The 16,226-nt window shown below is 48.9% G+C and overlaps 2 protein-coding genes across 2 annotated transcripts; one reads left to right on the forward strand and one right to left on the reverse strand.

The window, feature by feature from the left end:
* Positions 1–2,332: 2,332 nt before the first annotated feature.
* Positions 2,333–3,271, reverse strand: LOC147992743 (uncharacterized). Its single transcript, XM_087539126.1, has one exon. The coding sequence runs from the start codon at positions 3,269–3,271 to the stop codon at positions 2,333–2,335; it is 939 nt and encodes a 312-aa protein (XP_087395252.1).
* Positions 3,272–8,368: 5,097 nt separating this feature from the next.
* On the forward strand, positions 8,369–10,392 carry LOC147992744 (phospholipase A1-II 7-like). The gene is made up of 2 exons (XM_087541260.1): positions 8,369–9,152; positions 9,581–10,392. The coding sequence occupies exons 1-2, from the start codon at positions 8,457–8,459 to the stop codon at positions 10,214–10,216; spliced, it is 1,332 nt and encodes a 443-aa protein (XP_087397386.1). The 5' UTR covers positions 8,369–8,456; the 3' UTR covers positions 10,217–10,392.
* Positions 10,393–16,226: the final 5,834 nt, after the last annotated feature.

Here is a 16,226-nt window from a genome sequence, read left to right on the forward strand (position 1 = left end):
CCGAACCAAAGTATGACATGCTGGTAAGCAGTATGACTTATATCGCCCACAACTCACTTGTGTTCTACTCGTGCATATAACATCAACACATAAAACCTAGGCTCGGATGCCACTGTTGGGTTTCGTAGTAATTTCAAAAAAATTCCTACGCACACGCAAGATCATGGTGATGCATAGCAACGAGCGGGGAAGAGTGTGACGTACCCTTGTAGAACGACAACGGAAGCATTAACTTGGTTGATGTAGTCGTACGTCTCCACGGCTCGACCGATCAAGCACCGAAACTACGGCACCTCCGAGTTCTAGCACACGTTCAGCTCGATGACGATCCCCGGACTCCGATCCAGCAAAGTGTCGGGGAAGAGTTCCGTCAGCACGACGGCGTGGTGACGATCTTGATGTAGTACCGTCGCAGGGCTTCGCCTAAGCACTGCTACAATATTATCGAGGACTATGGTGGAAGGGGGCACCGCACACGGCTAAGAATATGATCACGTGGATCAACTTGTGTCTCTAGGGGTGCCCCGTGCCTCCGTATATAAAGGCTCAAAGGGAGGGCTGGCCGTCCAAGAGGTGGTGCGCCAGGAGGAGTCCTACTCCTTTCGGGAGTAGGACTCCCCCCCTTTCCTAGTTGGAATAGGATTCGCGGAGGGGGGAAAAGAGGAGAGAGAGGAGGAAGGGGGGCCGGCCCCCTCTCCTTGTCCTATTCGGACCAAGGGGGGGAGGGGCGCGCTGCCCATCTCTGGCCACCTCTCCTCTCTTCCACTAAGGCCCACTAAGGCCCATATACTTCCCGAGGGGTTCCGGTAACCTCCCGGTACTCCGGTAGAATCCCGATTTCACCCGGAACACTTCCGATATCTAAACATAGGCTTCCAATATATCAATCTTTATGTCTCGACCATTTCGAGACTCCTCGTCATGTCCGTGATCACATCCGAAACTCCGAACAACCTTCGGTACATCAAAATGCATAAACTCATAATATAACTGTCATCATAACCTTAAGCGTGTGGACCTTACGGGTTCGAGAACAATGTAGACATGACCGAGACACGTCTCCGGTCAATAACCAATAGCGGAACCTGGATGCTCATATTGGCTCCTACATATTCTACGAAGATCTTTTATCGGTCAGACCGCATAACAACATACGTTGTTCCCTTTGTCATCGGTATGTTACTTGCCCGAGATTCGATCGTCGGTATCCCATACCTAGTTCAATCTCGTTACCGGCAAGTCTCTTTACTCGTTCCATATACATCATCCCGCAACTAACTCATTAGTTGCAATGCTTGCAAGGCTTAAGTGATGTGCATTACCGTGAGGGCCCAGAGATACCTCTCCGACAATCGGAGTGACAAATCCTAATCTCGAAATACGCCAACCCAACATGTATCTTTGGAGACACCTGTAGAGCTCCTTTATAATCACCCAGTTATGTTGTGACGTTTGGTAGCACACAAAGTGTTCCTCCGGCAAACGGGAGTTGCATAATCTCATAGTCATAGGAACATGTATAAGTCATGAAGAAAGCAATAGCAACATACTAAACGATCGGGTGCTAAGCTAATGGAATGGGTCATGTCAATCAGATCATTCAACTAATGATGTGATCCCGTTAATCAAATGACAACTCTTTGTCCACGGTTAGGAAACATAACCATCTTTGATTAACGAGCTAGTCAAGTAGAGGCATACTAGTGACACTCTGTTTGTCTATGTATTCACACATGTATTATGTTTCCGGTTAATACAATTCTAGCATGAATAATAAACTTCTATCATGATATAAGGAAATAAATAATAACTTTATTTTTGCCTCTAGGGAATATTTCCTTCACATGCAACATCTGAATCTTTGCTGATTCCTTCAGCAGTGGCAGCTACAACTGCTGGCCTCGCTTGTGTGGTTTCTGAGACGCCTCCCTCTGGCCGAGCGCTGTTGCTTTCTAGAGCTCCTGCCCGATCGCTCGTTGGCAAGCTGCTGCAGCCATCAGTGCCTGCGTTAGTCGCCTTGCACAAGCTGGCTGGCTTATCGTTCGTTGTAGCGCAGGACGTCCCACTAGCGCTAGAACTCGCCGTGTCGACGCTCCTCATTGGACTGAAATCCGTTGCGTACGCGTCGCGCTCGTCTTGGTTGAGCAGCACAACTCGCGACGTGTGGTGATTTTCTGTCACGGCCATATCTTTGCCTGGAGTTGATACTTTCATGTCGCTTTTCCGGCCGCCTACGGACCTCTTCTCCAATCGAACAACACAATCACTGCTTCATCCGCTCCAGCAAAGTTGGCACTTACGTCCATAGCACTGACATAAGTTTCGGAATCACTCACCGTATCTGTAGCTTCGACACGAGTTTCCCATCTTGATGGCAAACTTTTTCTTCCGCAGCCTCGACAATTCCATTAGTCAACGCTTGAGAGTCTGGATCCTTCTCATCCACTAGTTTACACATCAACATCATGTCTACATCATCTCCTTGCTGGGCAATGAGCGCCTTCTGTTTCGGTGCTTCCTCGCAGTCAGCCTTGAAGTGACCGAGGAGGCCACAGTTATAAAACCTCACTTTCCTGATGTCGAACTTTCTCCTTGGTGGTGCTGCAGCCTCATTATCTGAGTCATCCGAGTCAGCGAAGTTCTTTCTCGCCGAACGCTGCTTTCCCTTCTTCTTGCTGCTGCTCTTGGACCCGCCTTGCTTTTCAAGGGCGATCCACTGCGCCTTCGTGAGCATCACAAACTCGTCGTTCCTTCCATCCCCAAGACTGTACCGTATCCGCTCATCGTGAGCCTTGTACCGTCCGACAAGATCGTCGATGGAGAGAGTCGCGAGATCGACACACTTCTCGATCGCCGTAAAAATTTGCAGGTACCGGGGAGGGGCCGCACGTAAGAACCGCCGGACAACCGAGGCCTCCGTGAGGTTCTCTCCAAGCGCGCGAATCCGATTGACGAGAGTAGCCACCCGTGAAGCGAACGCATCCATGGACTCATCATCGCCCATGACCAAAGTCTCGTAGTTTCTTAGGAGAGTTTGGAGGTTGGCTTGCTTGACACGGGTGTGTCCCTCGAACATGAGCTTCAGTGTATCCCACACCTCCTTCGCCTTTGCTTTGGCGATTATGTGCTGGAGGACATCCATCGGCATCACCGAGTAAATCGCCGACGCCGCCTGCCGATCCTTCCGGTGCTCGGCTCCCTCCTTCTTGAACGCGTCGCCTCCGGGATCCACCGCGTTCCATAGCTCGTTGGCGCGGAGACCACACTCCATGAGGACCTTTCAGACCCCGAAGTTCTCGCGATCAAACCGTGGATACGACGAACTCGCCGGAGCAGCAATTACTTTAGCCGCACCGAAGTACTCCGCCAGCTGCCTGTTCCTCTCATCGTCCGTCATGATCCTCCGTTACTAGAAGATCAACCTTGCTCTGATACCAATTGTTGGACCAGACCCGATGCCGAGTACTTTCCGGCGATGATGATACGACCGACGACGAACGACGATGAAGCGAAGCAACGCGACTGTCTTGGTTTCTGCCCCAAGCTGGCTAGACCTTCGAGCAATGAATTAGCAACACCGAGATAAGACTCACACGTACACAACCTGCTGGACGATCTTTGACTTTGATCGTTACAGGACTACTAGTAGTAACGTACGCGTAGACGATTCGGCTGATTGCCACAGGAGCGTATCGCTCCTAGTTTGATTTGTATTACTTCACAAATCCAAGGTACTGTTTACAGGGAGTCTACATGGGTATAAATATCAGCTAGGCTGCCGTAGTTCCTAGACCGAATCAGCCAAGAATACTAATCCTACAAGGATACTAATTGGTGCACTAGTTGAACACGTACACACACATATAGTCGGACTGGACGTTGGGTTTACTTCCAACAACAACAACTCAAACTGGAGTAGGTATTAGAGTTCAAATGATAAACCTGAGATGCACACCTATGTGTCCCGCTGTTGAAGTTCCTAGGGATATGAATGAGCTGAACCTAAGAATGGCTAATGATTGAGAAAATGGCAGCTAAATAGTTTCTTATCTCCGATGGTCCAGGTTTATTTTGCGAATCCCTGTAGGCAGCAGCAGCCTTTGCTACAACCTGATTATCTGTAACGAAAGTAATCTTGCCTGTGGTGACTGCACTGACAATCAGAGTAGCTGGTAGAAGAGCCAGCGCTTTGGCTTGAAGCGGAGAGGTGACATGTGCGCCTGTTGCGGCTATGCTGATGTTCCCCTGCTGATGTTGCTCTTCTAATTGGATGAAGATTCCTATTCCTGTAGTAGTTGCTCCAGCTATTGTGTTGTCTGTTGCTGGCTTCCATGGCATCTGTAAAGACTGCATCCATTTATTCTCATATGATGTATCCCCGTATCTTCATTTGTTTGCTTGTGTAACCATTGTTTTCTGCAGAGGTGTGTTAGTTTTCCTGCTAAATAGTACTCCCTCTATAAACTAATATAAGAGCGTTTAGATCACTACTTTAGTATTGTAAACGCTCTTGTATTAGTTAACGGAGGGAGTACTTATGTTCACATGTCATGACCTACTTATGGTGTGTTAGTTTTTCTACTTATAGTACATCATTCCTGGCTTTCCAGATACATCATAAGTAGGTCATGACATGCGAAGAGAAGCCTGGGGATGATTTGAGTTCAGAAGAGAGATAGTGATAGCAGGATTTATTTTGTCAAGAAGTTCACTGCATTTCCTTTTAAAGCAAGCGAGGCCAAACGTGACATACACGCTGAAACTATGAGAGAACTCACGAAAGTAGAGGTGTCCCATTACAACTGCATGTGGTAATTTGCCGGGGCATGTCTCTCTCTGGTGCAAGGATCAACTCCAAGTCCCGCGAACGATCTGGTGTGGGTTCAAACAGATCGTTGCTGACACCAAGCGGTCGGCCATGGGCTTCTCTTCTTGGACTTCCAAGCACGTTGAGTAATGGTGTTTTTTTCTTACTCATGTTTTAGACAAGCCTTGTATGAATTCTAGTGGTCTTTGTGTTATTCTTTCTGCTTCAAAATGTATCCTGAAGACCTTGTATAACCTTGTTGCTTAATCAATAAAATACGAGTAATGCTACCCCTACATAAAACCAGTTATGTGTTTAACGGACTAAGCAACATGGACAATTTTGTTTTGAGATAGGGAAAGGAAGTTTGCGTAAATTCTTGTACATAGGTTCCCGTATATGTAAGATTATCGATAAAATACCAACGTTCTTTAACAAAAGCGATGCTATCGTCAGCCACCGCATGGCGCTCCGGCGCTCCGCGGAGACACCACATGGCGGATTCCCTTATTTCGAGAGGGTGGTGGCCGTGCTACAGAAAATGCACAGGATCGGCGCGGGTGTTACACGAGGGGCTTAAGATATACTCCTACTCCTACTTACAGGAGCAGCTAGCTAGCCAAGGTCCACCTCGCTATAATCAAATATTGCCGTGACAGGACCGGCTCTATATACTCAGTAGCGGACCCAGGAATTAAAATTAGCTGGGGTGAACATTTAATGTCTACCTTTTTTATACAAATGCCACTCTATTCAACCAAAACTCATAGCTTTCAACAACAAAAGAATAAAAAAGCTCTTAAAAACTAGTAAACTGCTAACGTGGACTATTATCGCTTGAAATGTTCACTTAGGGCATCTCCAACACTGACCCGCAAATTCCTCGGGTATGTCCGTTTTTGTGTTCGGACGTGGTCCGCGGATATGATATGGAAGGGAGCCATCCAACCCTAATTACAAAGTATCCGGCTGAGAGGAGAAAAAGTAGATGGGGACCATGCATGTGGTGAGATAGAGCAGTGCTACGCAGCCGACGTGTTTCCGCCCGATGCGTGCACGACAGTAACTAATCACCGTCAGATGAAATCCATCCATAAATAAGGAACGTGAGATCCTAGCATCGTCCACGTGACGTCCATAAAACATCGTGGGTGAAGCTATTCCGGGTGGGATATTGTGGTGTGTCCAGTTGAGAGGAGACAGAGAATAGGTGACCATGCATGTGCGGAGAGAGAGAAGAGAGTAGGACCACGCGAAGGCTTTTGGTTGATCAAAAGATGACCGGAGGTATAGCTCCTCATGTTTGCCTCCACTTTGTCGGAAAATGAACGTATGAATCACTTTACGGACCGATGCAAGACCGCGTTGGATTGTAAAAGTGAACAAAAGTGTCCGATCAGACATATACCGGAGTTTTGTAGGTCTTCCTTGGAGATGCCCTTAAGCCACAATATGACCCCATAATTCTAATTCTGGAACGAGACCTACAAAATTATGAATGTGATGCGAGTTGTATATATGGTCATAGATCGTGAGGGGGACGCTCAATGTGGTTTGTGGATCGATTGGGGATCCTTTTTCTGTTTGACAAGGAAAGGAAAGGAGAGATCGATTGGGCTAAGATGTCGTCTGTTTGGGCCTGTAGGCTGTAGTAGCCCAATCCAGTCTACCGAACCAACCCAAGTCTTTTTTTCCCTCATGTACCCCTTCGATCGCTAAAAAAGAAACAGAGAAGAGTGCCATTGCTTTCTGAATTCTGAAACAGAGAAGAGCGCTGCCGCAGCCCGTAGATCGGCATATGTGTAGGTGGGGGGCGATTCTCCGCCGCCGGCAACCCGGGGCGGCCGCCCCAGCTCGCCCCAATGGTGGGTCCGCCAATATACTAGTATGTGCGTGTATATGGTCCGCGTCCTGCCCAATATATATACGTACATGGAGTGGTGAACGTATATGTAACACGTTGGCCTGCCCAATATATACATTTAGAGGAGAGGGCCACGTCGTGTCTAACGAGCTTGGCTTAGTCCACTGTCGGCAGCATCTACATAACATATATACACACAGTTAGCTCACCGAACATGCAATTAAAGGGTCAGGAACGGACGGACAGACGAGCATGCTTTGCATGCATGTGCCGTGAACAAACGCGAGTGGCTCGCGAGGGGTACAAGGACACTTTTTTTTTGTTGCAAAACTTCCGATCTATTATCTTCAATCATGGCGGTACAATGAACATCAGAAATAATAAAAATTACATCCAGATACTTGAACCACCTAGCGACAACTACAATCACTGAAACATTGCATCAGGAGAAAAAAGGAAATCATCTGAAAAACAAATTCATGTAATTAGACCAAGTGCCGAGGGAAGCATCTGAGGCGAGAGATTTATCTCGGCCTAAGTTAAAACTCCCCTCTCAAGTCTCAACCCCATTTCACGTACCGACGGGGAGCACAACGATGTATAGTGGAAAATAACATATAAGGTACCATATAAAAATTTACCAAACGAGGTATTTCTTGAACAACCTTAAATTACTGCAGTGTGAATATTGAGATATATTTGTTGTTTTGTCAAGCATTTTGGTCTTGCACACCGTAGTGTATCCATGCAGAATTTGGGAAGGATGCAGATAGAGATATGGAGTCGGACTTTCGCATAGAAACCGGTGTCCTACCCGGCTTAGGAGATTTCTCCTTACTTGGGAATCATATGCACAAGCCCAACTTGATAGGACGGCCTTGAACCTAGCTAAGAACAAGGTATATATGTAAGGGGATGAGCTGACCTTTGCAGAAGACCACACTATTACAGACCATGCAATCACACATTGTCACATCTTTGGCGGTCCAGACGAACCACCAAAGATGGTCCGGACAAACCACCAAAGATAGACCCACATGACATCTCAGGTGGTGCTCCAGGAATATTTACCACTCATCGCCGGTTTAGGGTAGTTAGTATGTCTAGAGGGGAGAGGGATGAATAGACTACAGAAATGACCAATTTATCAATTTTAAGTTCCTGATGAGGTGGTTTTTATTTGTAGCCATCTCAAAAATATCGGTGGCGTGGTTGTGCATATGCTTACCGCCTCACCGTCTCCGATAGTTTAGATTCTGCGACGACTCCTTTTTCCTATATAGATAATTTTGCGACGATGGTCAAAGCACTATCACCTTGGATAGCCTCAATATGAAGTGCTCTGAATTTAACTGCCTCGGATGATGTGTGTCTATGTATAGTTGGTGTTGTGCTAGTTAGTGAACGTAGGGTTCGATTGGAGTTAGCCCAGTATAGTTCTCGGCCTTATCCATCCATGTGACGGAGACATGTGTATATATGTTGAGCATAAGATGACAATAGAGAACTGTCTAGTTGATGACAATAGAGTATGTTGAGGTCTTGGTCAGCTGATGACAATAGAGTATGAGTACCGCGTGTAACCCGGCCACGGCGCACGTTTTTCACTCAAGCTAAGCTAGACCAGCTAGGCCATTAAGTTGCTCGGAATCACGCTGTACGGTACCATGGCTTTTGGATATAAATAGATCACCAACGAAGCAGAGAGAAACAAGCTTTGCCAGCCATAGTACCATACCTAGAGCTATTGCTTGCGACTATACTTCCTACACGTGGCCTCGGGGGATGGACAACAACTTGGTAACGGCGGCCATCACCGCGCAAGAGCCGCCCTTGCCGCCCTCGTCGACGCTTGGAAGCATCGCCAGCCAGTGGCGTGAGCTCCATGGCGCCAGGTCGTGGCACGGGCTGCTGGACCCCATCGACGACGACCTCCGTGCCTTCGTCATCGCCTACGGCGAGCACGCGGCCGCCGCCTACGACGGGTTCAACGCCGAGAGGCCGTCACCGCGCGTCGGCTCCTGCCTGTACAGCCGCGCCAATCTGCTCGCCGCCTGCGGCGTGTCCTGTCCGGCGCACTACACGGTCACCAAGTTCCTGTACGCGCCCGCCGGGCTGTGGCTGCCGAAGAGCACGTCGGCGTCCCCGGCGACACAAGCAGCGACCGAGCCGTTCTTCGTGCGGCCGCTGCGGGAGGGGCCGCTGTGGAGGGAGGCCAACTGGATGGGGTATGTGGCGGTGGCGACGGATGAGGGGGCGGCGGCGCTGGGGAGGCGCGACATTGTCGTGGCGTGGCGCGGCACCGTGATGAAACTGGAGTATTTAAGCGACGGTGACTGGCTGCACGCGCCCGCCACGAAGGTGCTCGGCCACTCCATGGCGACCGCCTACAAGGACGCTAGGGTGCACCACGGATTTCTGTCCGTGTACACGTCCGCGGACAAACAATCCAAGCACAATAACACCAGCGTCCAAGATCAGGTATTACTTCACTTTGAACTTTTGCTTAAAACTATTGAACTGAATTAAGAAGTGGAAAATTATTTTGGAGGTACTTCTTCTCTTTAATCATCGATTTAACTAACAAAAGTATGAGTTATATGCACTGAAAATATACAATTATAAATTTCATTCGAATGCAAATCGAATTGTACACTTTTTATGACATACTACAATTTATGTTTTGTAGGTTAAAAATTAAATAGATGGTCAAAGGTAGAAACAAAAATACCAAGTGTCGATGCATGCATAAAGAAAATGAGTCAATATCTTGTAACGGAACAGAGACAGTACTTATATGTCATCAATAACAAAACTTTCACAAGTCTTATCGCTTGGTCAAGCCACAATTGTGTAAGATAGATAGGAAATAAAATGTTGTCGTGTTGATTAAGCACGCACACATGCAGGTCCGTGAGGAGGTGCGGAGACTATTGCAGGTGCACAAGGATGAGGAGGTCAGCATCACCGTGACTGGTCACAGCCTAGGCGCGTCGCTTGCAACCCTCAACGCCGTCGACATGGTGGCTCATGGCATCAATGTGCCTCCTGCCTACTCCAAGCAGTCGTCGTGCCCTGTGACGGCGATCCTATTCGCGAGCCCACGCGTTGGGAATGGCGGATTCAAGGCTGCAATCGCTTCATTCCCCGATCTTCGTGCCCTAAGTGTGAGGAACGAATTTGACCCTGTGCCCTCGTTGCCACTGATTGGGTACGAGGAGGGCACGGCGACGGAGGTGTTGTGTATCAACACGACCAAGTCACAATGCCTACGCAAGTTCTCTGTCGACTTGTTCAGGTTTTGGAAGGACCACCACAACCTCGAGGTCTACCTGCACGGCGTTGCCGGGTATCAAGGTGCTAGCAAGGAGTTCCGCCTGGTGGTCAATCGCGATGTAGCGCTTCTGAACAAGTGGGCCGACTTGCTGAAGGATGAGCACTTGGCGCCAGCGAACTGGTGGGTCACTCAAAACAAGTGCATGGTCAGGGGTGTAGATGGCCACTGGAAATTCGATGACTATGAGGATGACCAATTAAGTGGTTAGGTTTCACTCGACTATGAATAAGTTTTCTTAGAGGATAACCACGGCCTCTACATGGACCGATGCATCCAACAAATATAAATAATATATTATAGCAAATGCCTAGCATTGTTGCCAAAAAGATCTGCTTATACAACAAGAAAAAGGAAAACCTGAGGTCATACATATTTGACCAGCTTCACGATTGTATCTCGAAAACTGTACCACCAACCCTATGATTGTTATCATAATCCGCTGGTCGAGCAACATGTGGCCTCGAAAACGGCACGAGACTCCATGAAAACATCTAAAGAAGGAATCGTCGTCCGCACGCTAATGTAGGCTGTTCTGATCAAAGGAAAACATGGCGAAGTCATCCCGAAGCAGAACTTCAAGCCAACATCCTCAACAAGAAACGACATGCAAATGTCGATGTTATCATATCTCGCCAAAAAGGCGAAGTCATGGTTATGCCACCCGCCAGTTGGTGTCTCTTCCTTGATGTTAATTATGTTAAATGTAACTATGTATAAGGTCACATTTCCTAGATTGTTTTGGGGAATATAAAGATGCAGTGGACGCGTTCGCAACGTCAGCGACCAGGCCAAGAACACACAGTTATTTTACTCATCGTGCTGCTATAATAATCCTCGTGCAGAGCAAGGCATCAAATCAACAAAAACAAATCCTTGTCAGTCTTGGCGCAACATAAAATACTTGGCTATGCTAGCTTTTCTGTTCTACAAGTTCTCTGTATATAGTAAGAGATGAGAGGTCGAACCAACTATATTATTCCTATGTAGGATCCATTCATATATGATCCAACTTGTTACTCCCTCCGTAAGACATGAGTAATTTCGATCAGGAAGTGTGCCACGTGATACCCAACGGGCTCCTATATACGCTTGCTAGCAGACTATCGCTGTCTTGCCATGTTACCCGACGGCGGTTGCACGTGGACGGACGTACCAGCAGCAGAGCAGCTAACCGATCGAGGTCCATCGCTGTAATTGGCACACTGATCGAGTTCTTGCTACTCTACACAGATGGCGACAGGCTGCTTGTCTGTCATTGCTCTTGAATATGAAGCCGTAATGAAGCTTTAGGCTGGTTATAGTGGGGAGTAACTTATGCTAGTGTTATGTATATGACACTAATCTAAGTTATCATCTTCATAGTGCAAAGTAATATAGTATGACCAGCTAGTCTAAGTTATCACCTTCATAGTACTGGTGTCATAGATGGCTTTATTTATTAGATTGTAGACTCATATTGTCTTGAGAAGCACTATGTTACAATAACATATTATGTTACCACTTCTCATTAACTACTTGCCAGATAAGCAAAAAAAATTGGAGTGCACTATATTACTAGCTAAGTTACGCCCACTATGACTAGCCTTAGCCAGAGTTCTTCTAACAATGCGTATGTTCTCCACGATGACCAGACCAGATTTACTAGCATCATATCTATCTTGAAAAAAAAACATAGATTAGAGTGGTCGCTGGGAAGACCAAGAGGAAGTCCCTGATTGCATCCGATACTGGTAGACATGTTTGACCGAATAATTTGTCAAATATGCACAAGAAACATGCTTGTATAACCAACACCACCATGGAGAAAATAAATATCCAGAACATGACTCGCAACTGGTTCTACGTAAATAGTTTGATAATTAACTACTTCCACTTACATAGTTACATACCTTTGACATTACTAACTTGATTGATACAACCGTACCATCGGTTACATTGCTCTAGGATGTTAGCCCAACGGTGCCCAAGAAACCCTTGAGTGCGGCTTGATGGGACTCCTTCAACTGAGATCAGAATTCGGCAACATTCAACACCCCAACACTACAACAACAATAACAACAACAAGCTCATGACCCTACGGCCGCAAGCAATCACCAATGCATCGGTGAAAATAAAAGTCACAAAATTTTACCTCTCTAGCATTTCATCGACCACTTGGTGGCCACAGACCTCGACGGTGGCTGCAGCCTCTGGACACGCCACCCGCGCCCGACGAGGGGGTCGTAGGGGTTCGTCTTCATATTCTTCCTCTTCTGCCCCAGGTATTTTTGTATGCCCATGGGGAGCTCCATGGATGCCATTTATTGCAAGTTTAGGAGTAGAAACTTATTTATCATATATTGAATACAATTTGTCTTTGATGCTTATGTAGCTTTCATTAACTATGATCGATTTCAATACTTTGCAGGAGGAGAGGCGGATGCACAAGACATTGAAGTTTTTGAACATGAAGGCCACTGTCGAGAAGCAGCTCGAGGCCGAGAACTAGGAGATCCAGCGGAGCACGGGCATGAACTGGGCACTTTGGGAGCGTCTCAGGACTTCGATGTCACTCTGGTCACCGCGTGAAGACCGCATTAGTGCGTGTATGGTCTGTCGGCTCCTTAGCTTATTTGGTTTAGCATGTTGGGTTCTGTTTGGAGATCTCGCAGGAAATAGTAGATTTGCCTTCTCTAGCTGGGCTGCAAGGAAAGGGGAGATTAATCTCCGTGTGCATTCTTTACACGTGCCTCCGGTGTGTTTCGGGCATTTTTGGATTTGTGCTTGGAGTAAATAATATGTACGTGTATAAACGGGATGCAAACTATGTGTATGTATATATATGAATAATATATATTACATGAATTGTACTATGTACATCACAATACAGTATATGTTTTTTATAAATTCCTAAAATAACAAGTAGTGGCAGGCTATTCGCCAGTGGTGCAACGTGGACCCAAAGGCAAGCACTCTGATTATATGCTTATAAGGAGCTAGTCGTTGTTGATAATACCCATGGCAGTGGTGAAACCATGGACGTGTGAACAAATCGTTGGTCTTGTTCGCATGTTTCGACGGAGACCAGGCGGAAGGGGCAAAGAAAACCAATGTGAAGCGATAATATATACTGAAAAGCTCTAGGGAGAAGAACGGCGTCAATTCACATCCACCACATGTAGCAGACAATTAAGCTTCATCGTCATAATTTCGACGCTGATTCTCTCAGGACAAGGTGACTCATGACGAATCGTGAACGTCGTGAAGGCCAAAGCAAGTGCAGCGGACAATCATCGAAGGAGTTGTCATTATCCCATGGGCCGTTCTAGGAGAGGATGCGGAATAAAGGCTGGTGGAGCGACATTGACCCTGTTGAGGAGACACTAAAGTGTGCAGTTAAAAGTAGTGACTGCATGAGACGACCCAGTTCAGGTTTGCAATAGCAGCCTGGTTATGTCGGCCAACTCGGCTCGTATGGATTGACGCAGCTAGGGAGTCCCAAGTGGGTGTTACATTGAGGGTTTTCACTCCGAAGATCAAATCCGAGCAAACACCAAGCAATGCCTTCGTCAAGGTAACAACGTACAAAACGCCATCATTGCCAGGTAAAACATTAGAGTCATACCTAGGATTTTCACCCCGGAGCTCGAAACCGGGTACTCGACAAGCACCACCCAATCAAAGTCATGTGTTGTCTCCTCCACTTGCCACAATCCCTATAGCTACATACGCGCATGACCCGCTTGCCACATCATAGTGAAGTCTTTTTATTTGAGGAAGGACATCATCGATCCCAAATATGGGGCGCACCGAAGGCCCCGCACCGTCCTCACAAGTGGTTGCCGATGATCAATCTGCATTAGACAATGTCACCGTGCGCTACCACCAACTCTACCATCCTCACTTGTGGTAGCAAATCATACCAGGGGAAGGACATGACCGCAGCCATGCATCGCACTTAGCAACACAGATGACGAGCCATCTGGCGCAGGAATAGCGACAGCTCCATACTCCCGGCAGCAAATCTGGACCGATCTGATCGCCGGCCATCATCGCCTTTGTCATCGGATTAGAAGGTCAAAGCCCTCAGGTGACCACCATCTAGCCGATGCCACAACCATGGAGGCATTGCCATGCAGTTATCCTTGTGCTACACCGTACTTCAACAAGCTGGCCAGATCCCTGACGCCCATGCCCGAGCAGCGCGCTGATTCAGCGGTGTGGGTGACGGCTCCGGGTAGGTCATGGTAGCACCGGGGGGCCTGGGTTGCACGGTGCTTAAGGCAGCGACATCAGGAAAAGAAGATCCCAGGTCGCCGCCCAAGCATGAGCAGGCGCCGCTGCTGCACTATCCTCCTTCACGTCGTCCGGCCGCCGTCTACCCATCGCCCAACGCTGCGGGAATGGATCCCCGCCGCTGCCGTCAGCCACGCGGACAAGCTGGTCGGCACCGACCGGCGGCGGCGAAGGGAGGACACATGATGATGACGATGCATACCTACCCCGCGCGCACGGGAAACAGCAAGATGCGTATATTTGACTGCCATCCTATCACACGAGTTGTATATGCTGGCGCCGCCTCCTCGCAACACCGCTCTTCTTCTAGCTCTCACAAACACACACACGGTGATAAACTCTACACACGCACGCACACACACACACACATGTACCAAGGAAGAAGACCAAAATGGCTTTGCCAAGAGGTTTCTCTTTGATGCCCACCGTGGCTACATTGTGTATCCAGCCCTCACGGCTTCTTTTCTCATTAACTCAAGTGATACTTATACACAAGAGATTAGGCCATGCCCAGCCACTAAGTCACGAACCCACACACTGAGCTAACTGCCCTAAAATCACTTCAGCATGCACACGACTCGGTACCCCACTAACTAATCCATGCATGCAACCATTGACTAGATAACTCACTAGCTAATGATCCGGCTGACTACACGTACACCCATGCATGACCCAGCCGCTGCTCTCGGCCACATGCTGCTGCTTGGCTCCGGCCGCACGCACGCAGGGCTCATTCATCATTGGCACGGTGCGGCACCAGCGCCGGACTCGACCAACACGCGCACACGTGTTGATCATCGTTGTGACGTGGCTTATTCTTAACATTCTCCCCCTAAGCCATGACATCGCCGTCGTCGGAGTTATTGCAGCTCCCGTCATTGTCGTCGTCACGAGCGTGACCCAGCTCACGGACCTGACCTGGCGCTACGACGCCGGTCGCACCGTGCTGCATTACGACTCCGGTGACACACGCCGAGCTCCTTCTCCGCCGGCGACACACACCTGGCGTCCCTCGGCGCCCCGCACGCCCCCGACGCGCCCGACGAGCCCGACCGCACCAATGCGTCCCGCACGTCCCGCGCACACTCGGCGCGGCCGACGAGTCCGACTGCACCAGACGCTCACCGCGCGCCACCTCCGCGTCCGCTATGGCAGCCGCCTGCGACAAACGCCGGAAGGATGTAGCCGGACTCGAGCACAACGGCAACATATACCTCCTCCCAACGTCAACGGCATGCTCGTACGCGCGCCCGCGGTCCCGACGCGCCTGGCGCGTCCAGTGCACACCCATAGCACGCACCGGTCGCGCCCGGCTCGCCGCCACGGCTTATTACCCTGCACCGTTGTGGCCTCAACCGCAGCGCAACACCTCCATGTCGCCACGCCGCGCCATCGCAGTCTCTGCGCCACCACGCAGGTCCGCCGCGGCCGCCGCAGCTCCGTGCCTCCATGTCGGCCGCGTCCGCCGTGGACGCCACCGCACGCCACGGCCGCCCCTCAAACCTTGTGGCTCTGATACCAATTGTTGGCGCCGCCTCCTCGCAGCGCCGCTCTTCTTCTAGCTCTCACAAACACACACATGGTGATGAACTCTACACACACACGCACACACACATGCACCAAGGAAGAAGACCAAAATGGCTTTGCCAAGAGAAACTTCCTTGATGCCCATTGTGGCTACATTGTGTATCCAGCCCTCACGGCTTCTTTTCTCATTAACTCAAGTGACACTTATACACAGGAGATTAGGCCATACCCAGCCACTAACTCACGAACCCACACACTGAGCTAACTACCCTGGAATCACTTCAGCATGCACACGACTCGGTACCCCACTAACTAACCCATGCATGCAACCATTGACTAGATAACTCACTAGCTAATGATCCGGCTAACTACACGTACACCCATGCATGACCCAGCCGCTGCTCTCGGCCACACGC

Source organism: Triticum urartu, chromosome 1A (assembly GCF_056163025.1).
Source record: "Triticum urartu cultivar PI428250 chromosome 1A, HENAU_Tu73, whole genome shotgun sequence".
Lineage (NCBI taxonomy): Eukaryota > Viridiplantae > Streptophyta > Magnoliopsida > Poales > Poaceae > Triticum > Triticum urartu.

Coding starts and splice junctions, on each gene's coding strand:
- LOC147992744 (XM_087541260.1), top strand. CDS start 8,457: ATGGACAACAACTTGGTAACGGCGGCCATCACCGCGCAAGAGCCGCCC. Junction 9,153..9,580: donor ACACCAGCGTCCAAGATCAG/GTATTACTTCAC, acceptor GCACACATGCAG/GTCCGTGAGGAGGTGCGGAG.
- LOC147992743 (XM_087539126.1), bottom strand. CDS start 3,271: ATGGAGTGTGGTCTCCGCGCCAACGAGCTATGGAACGCGGTGGATCCC.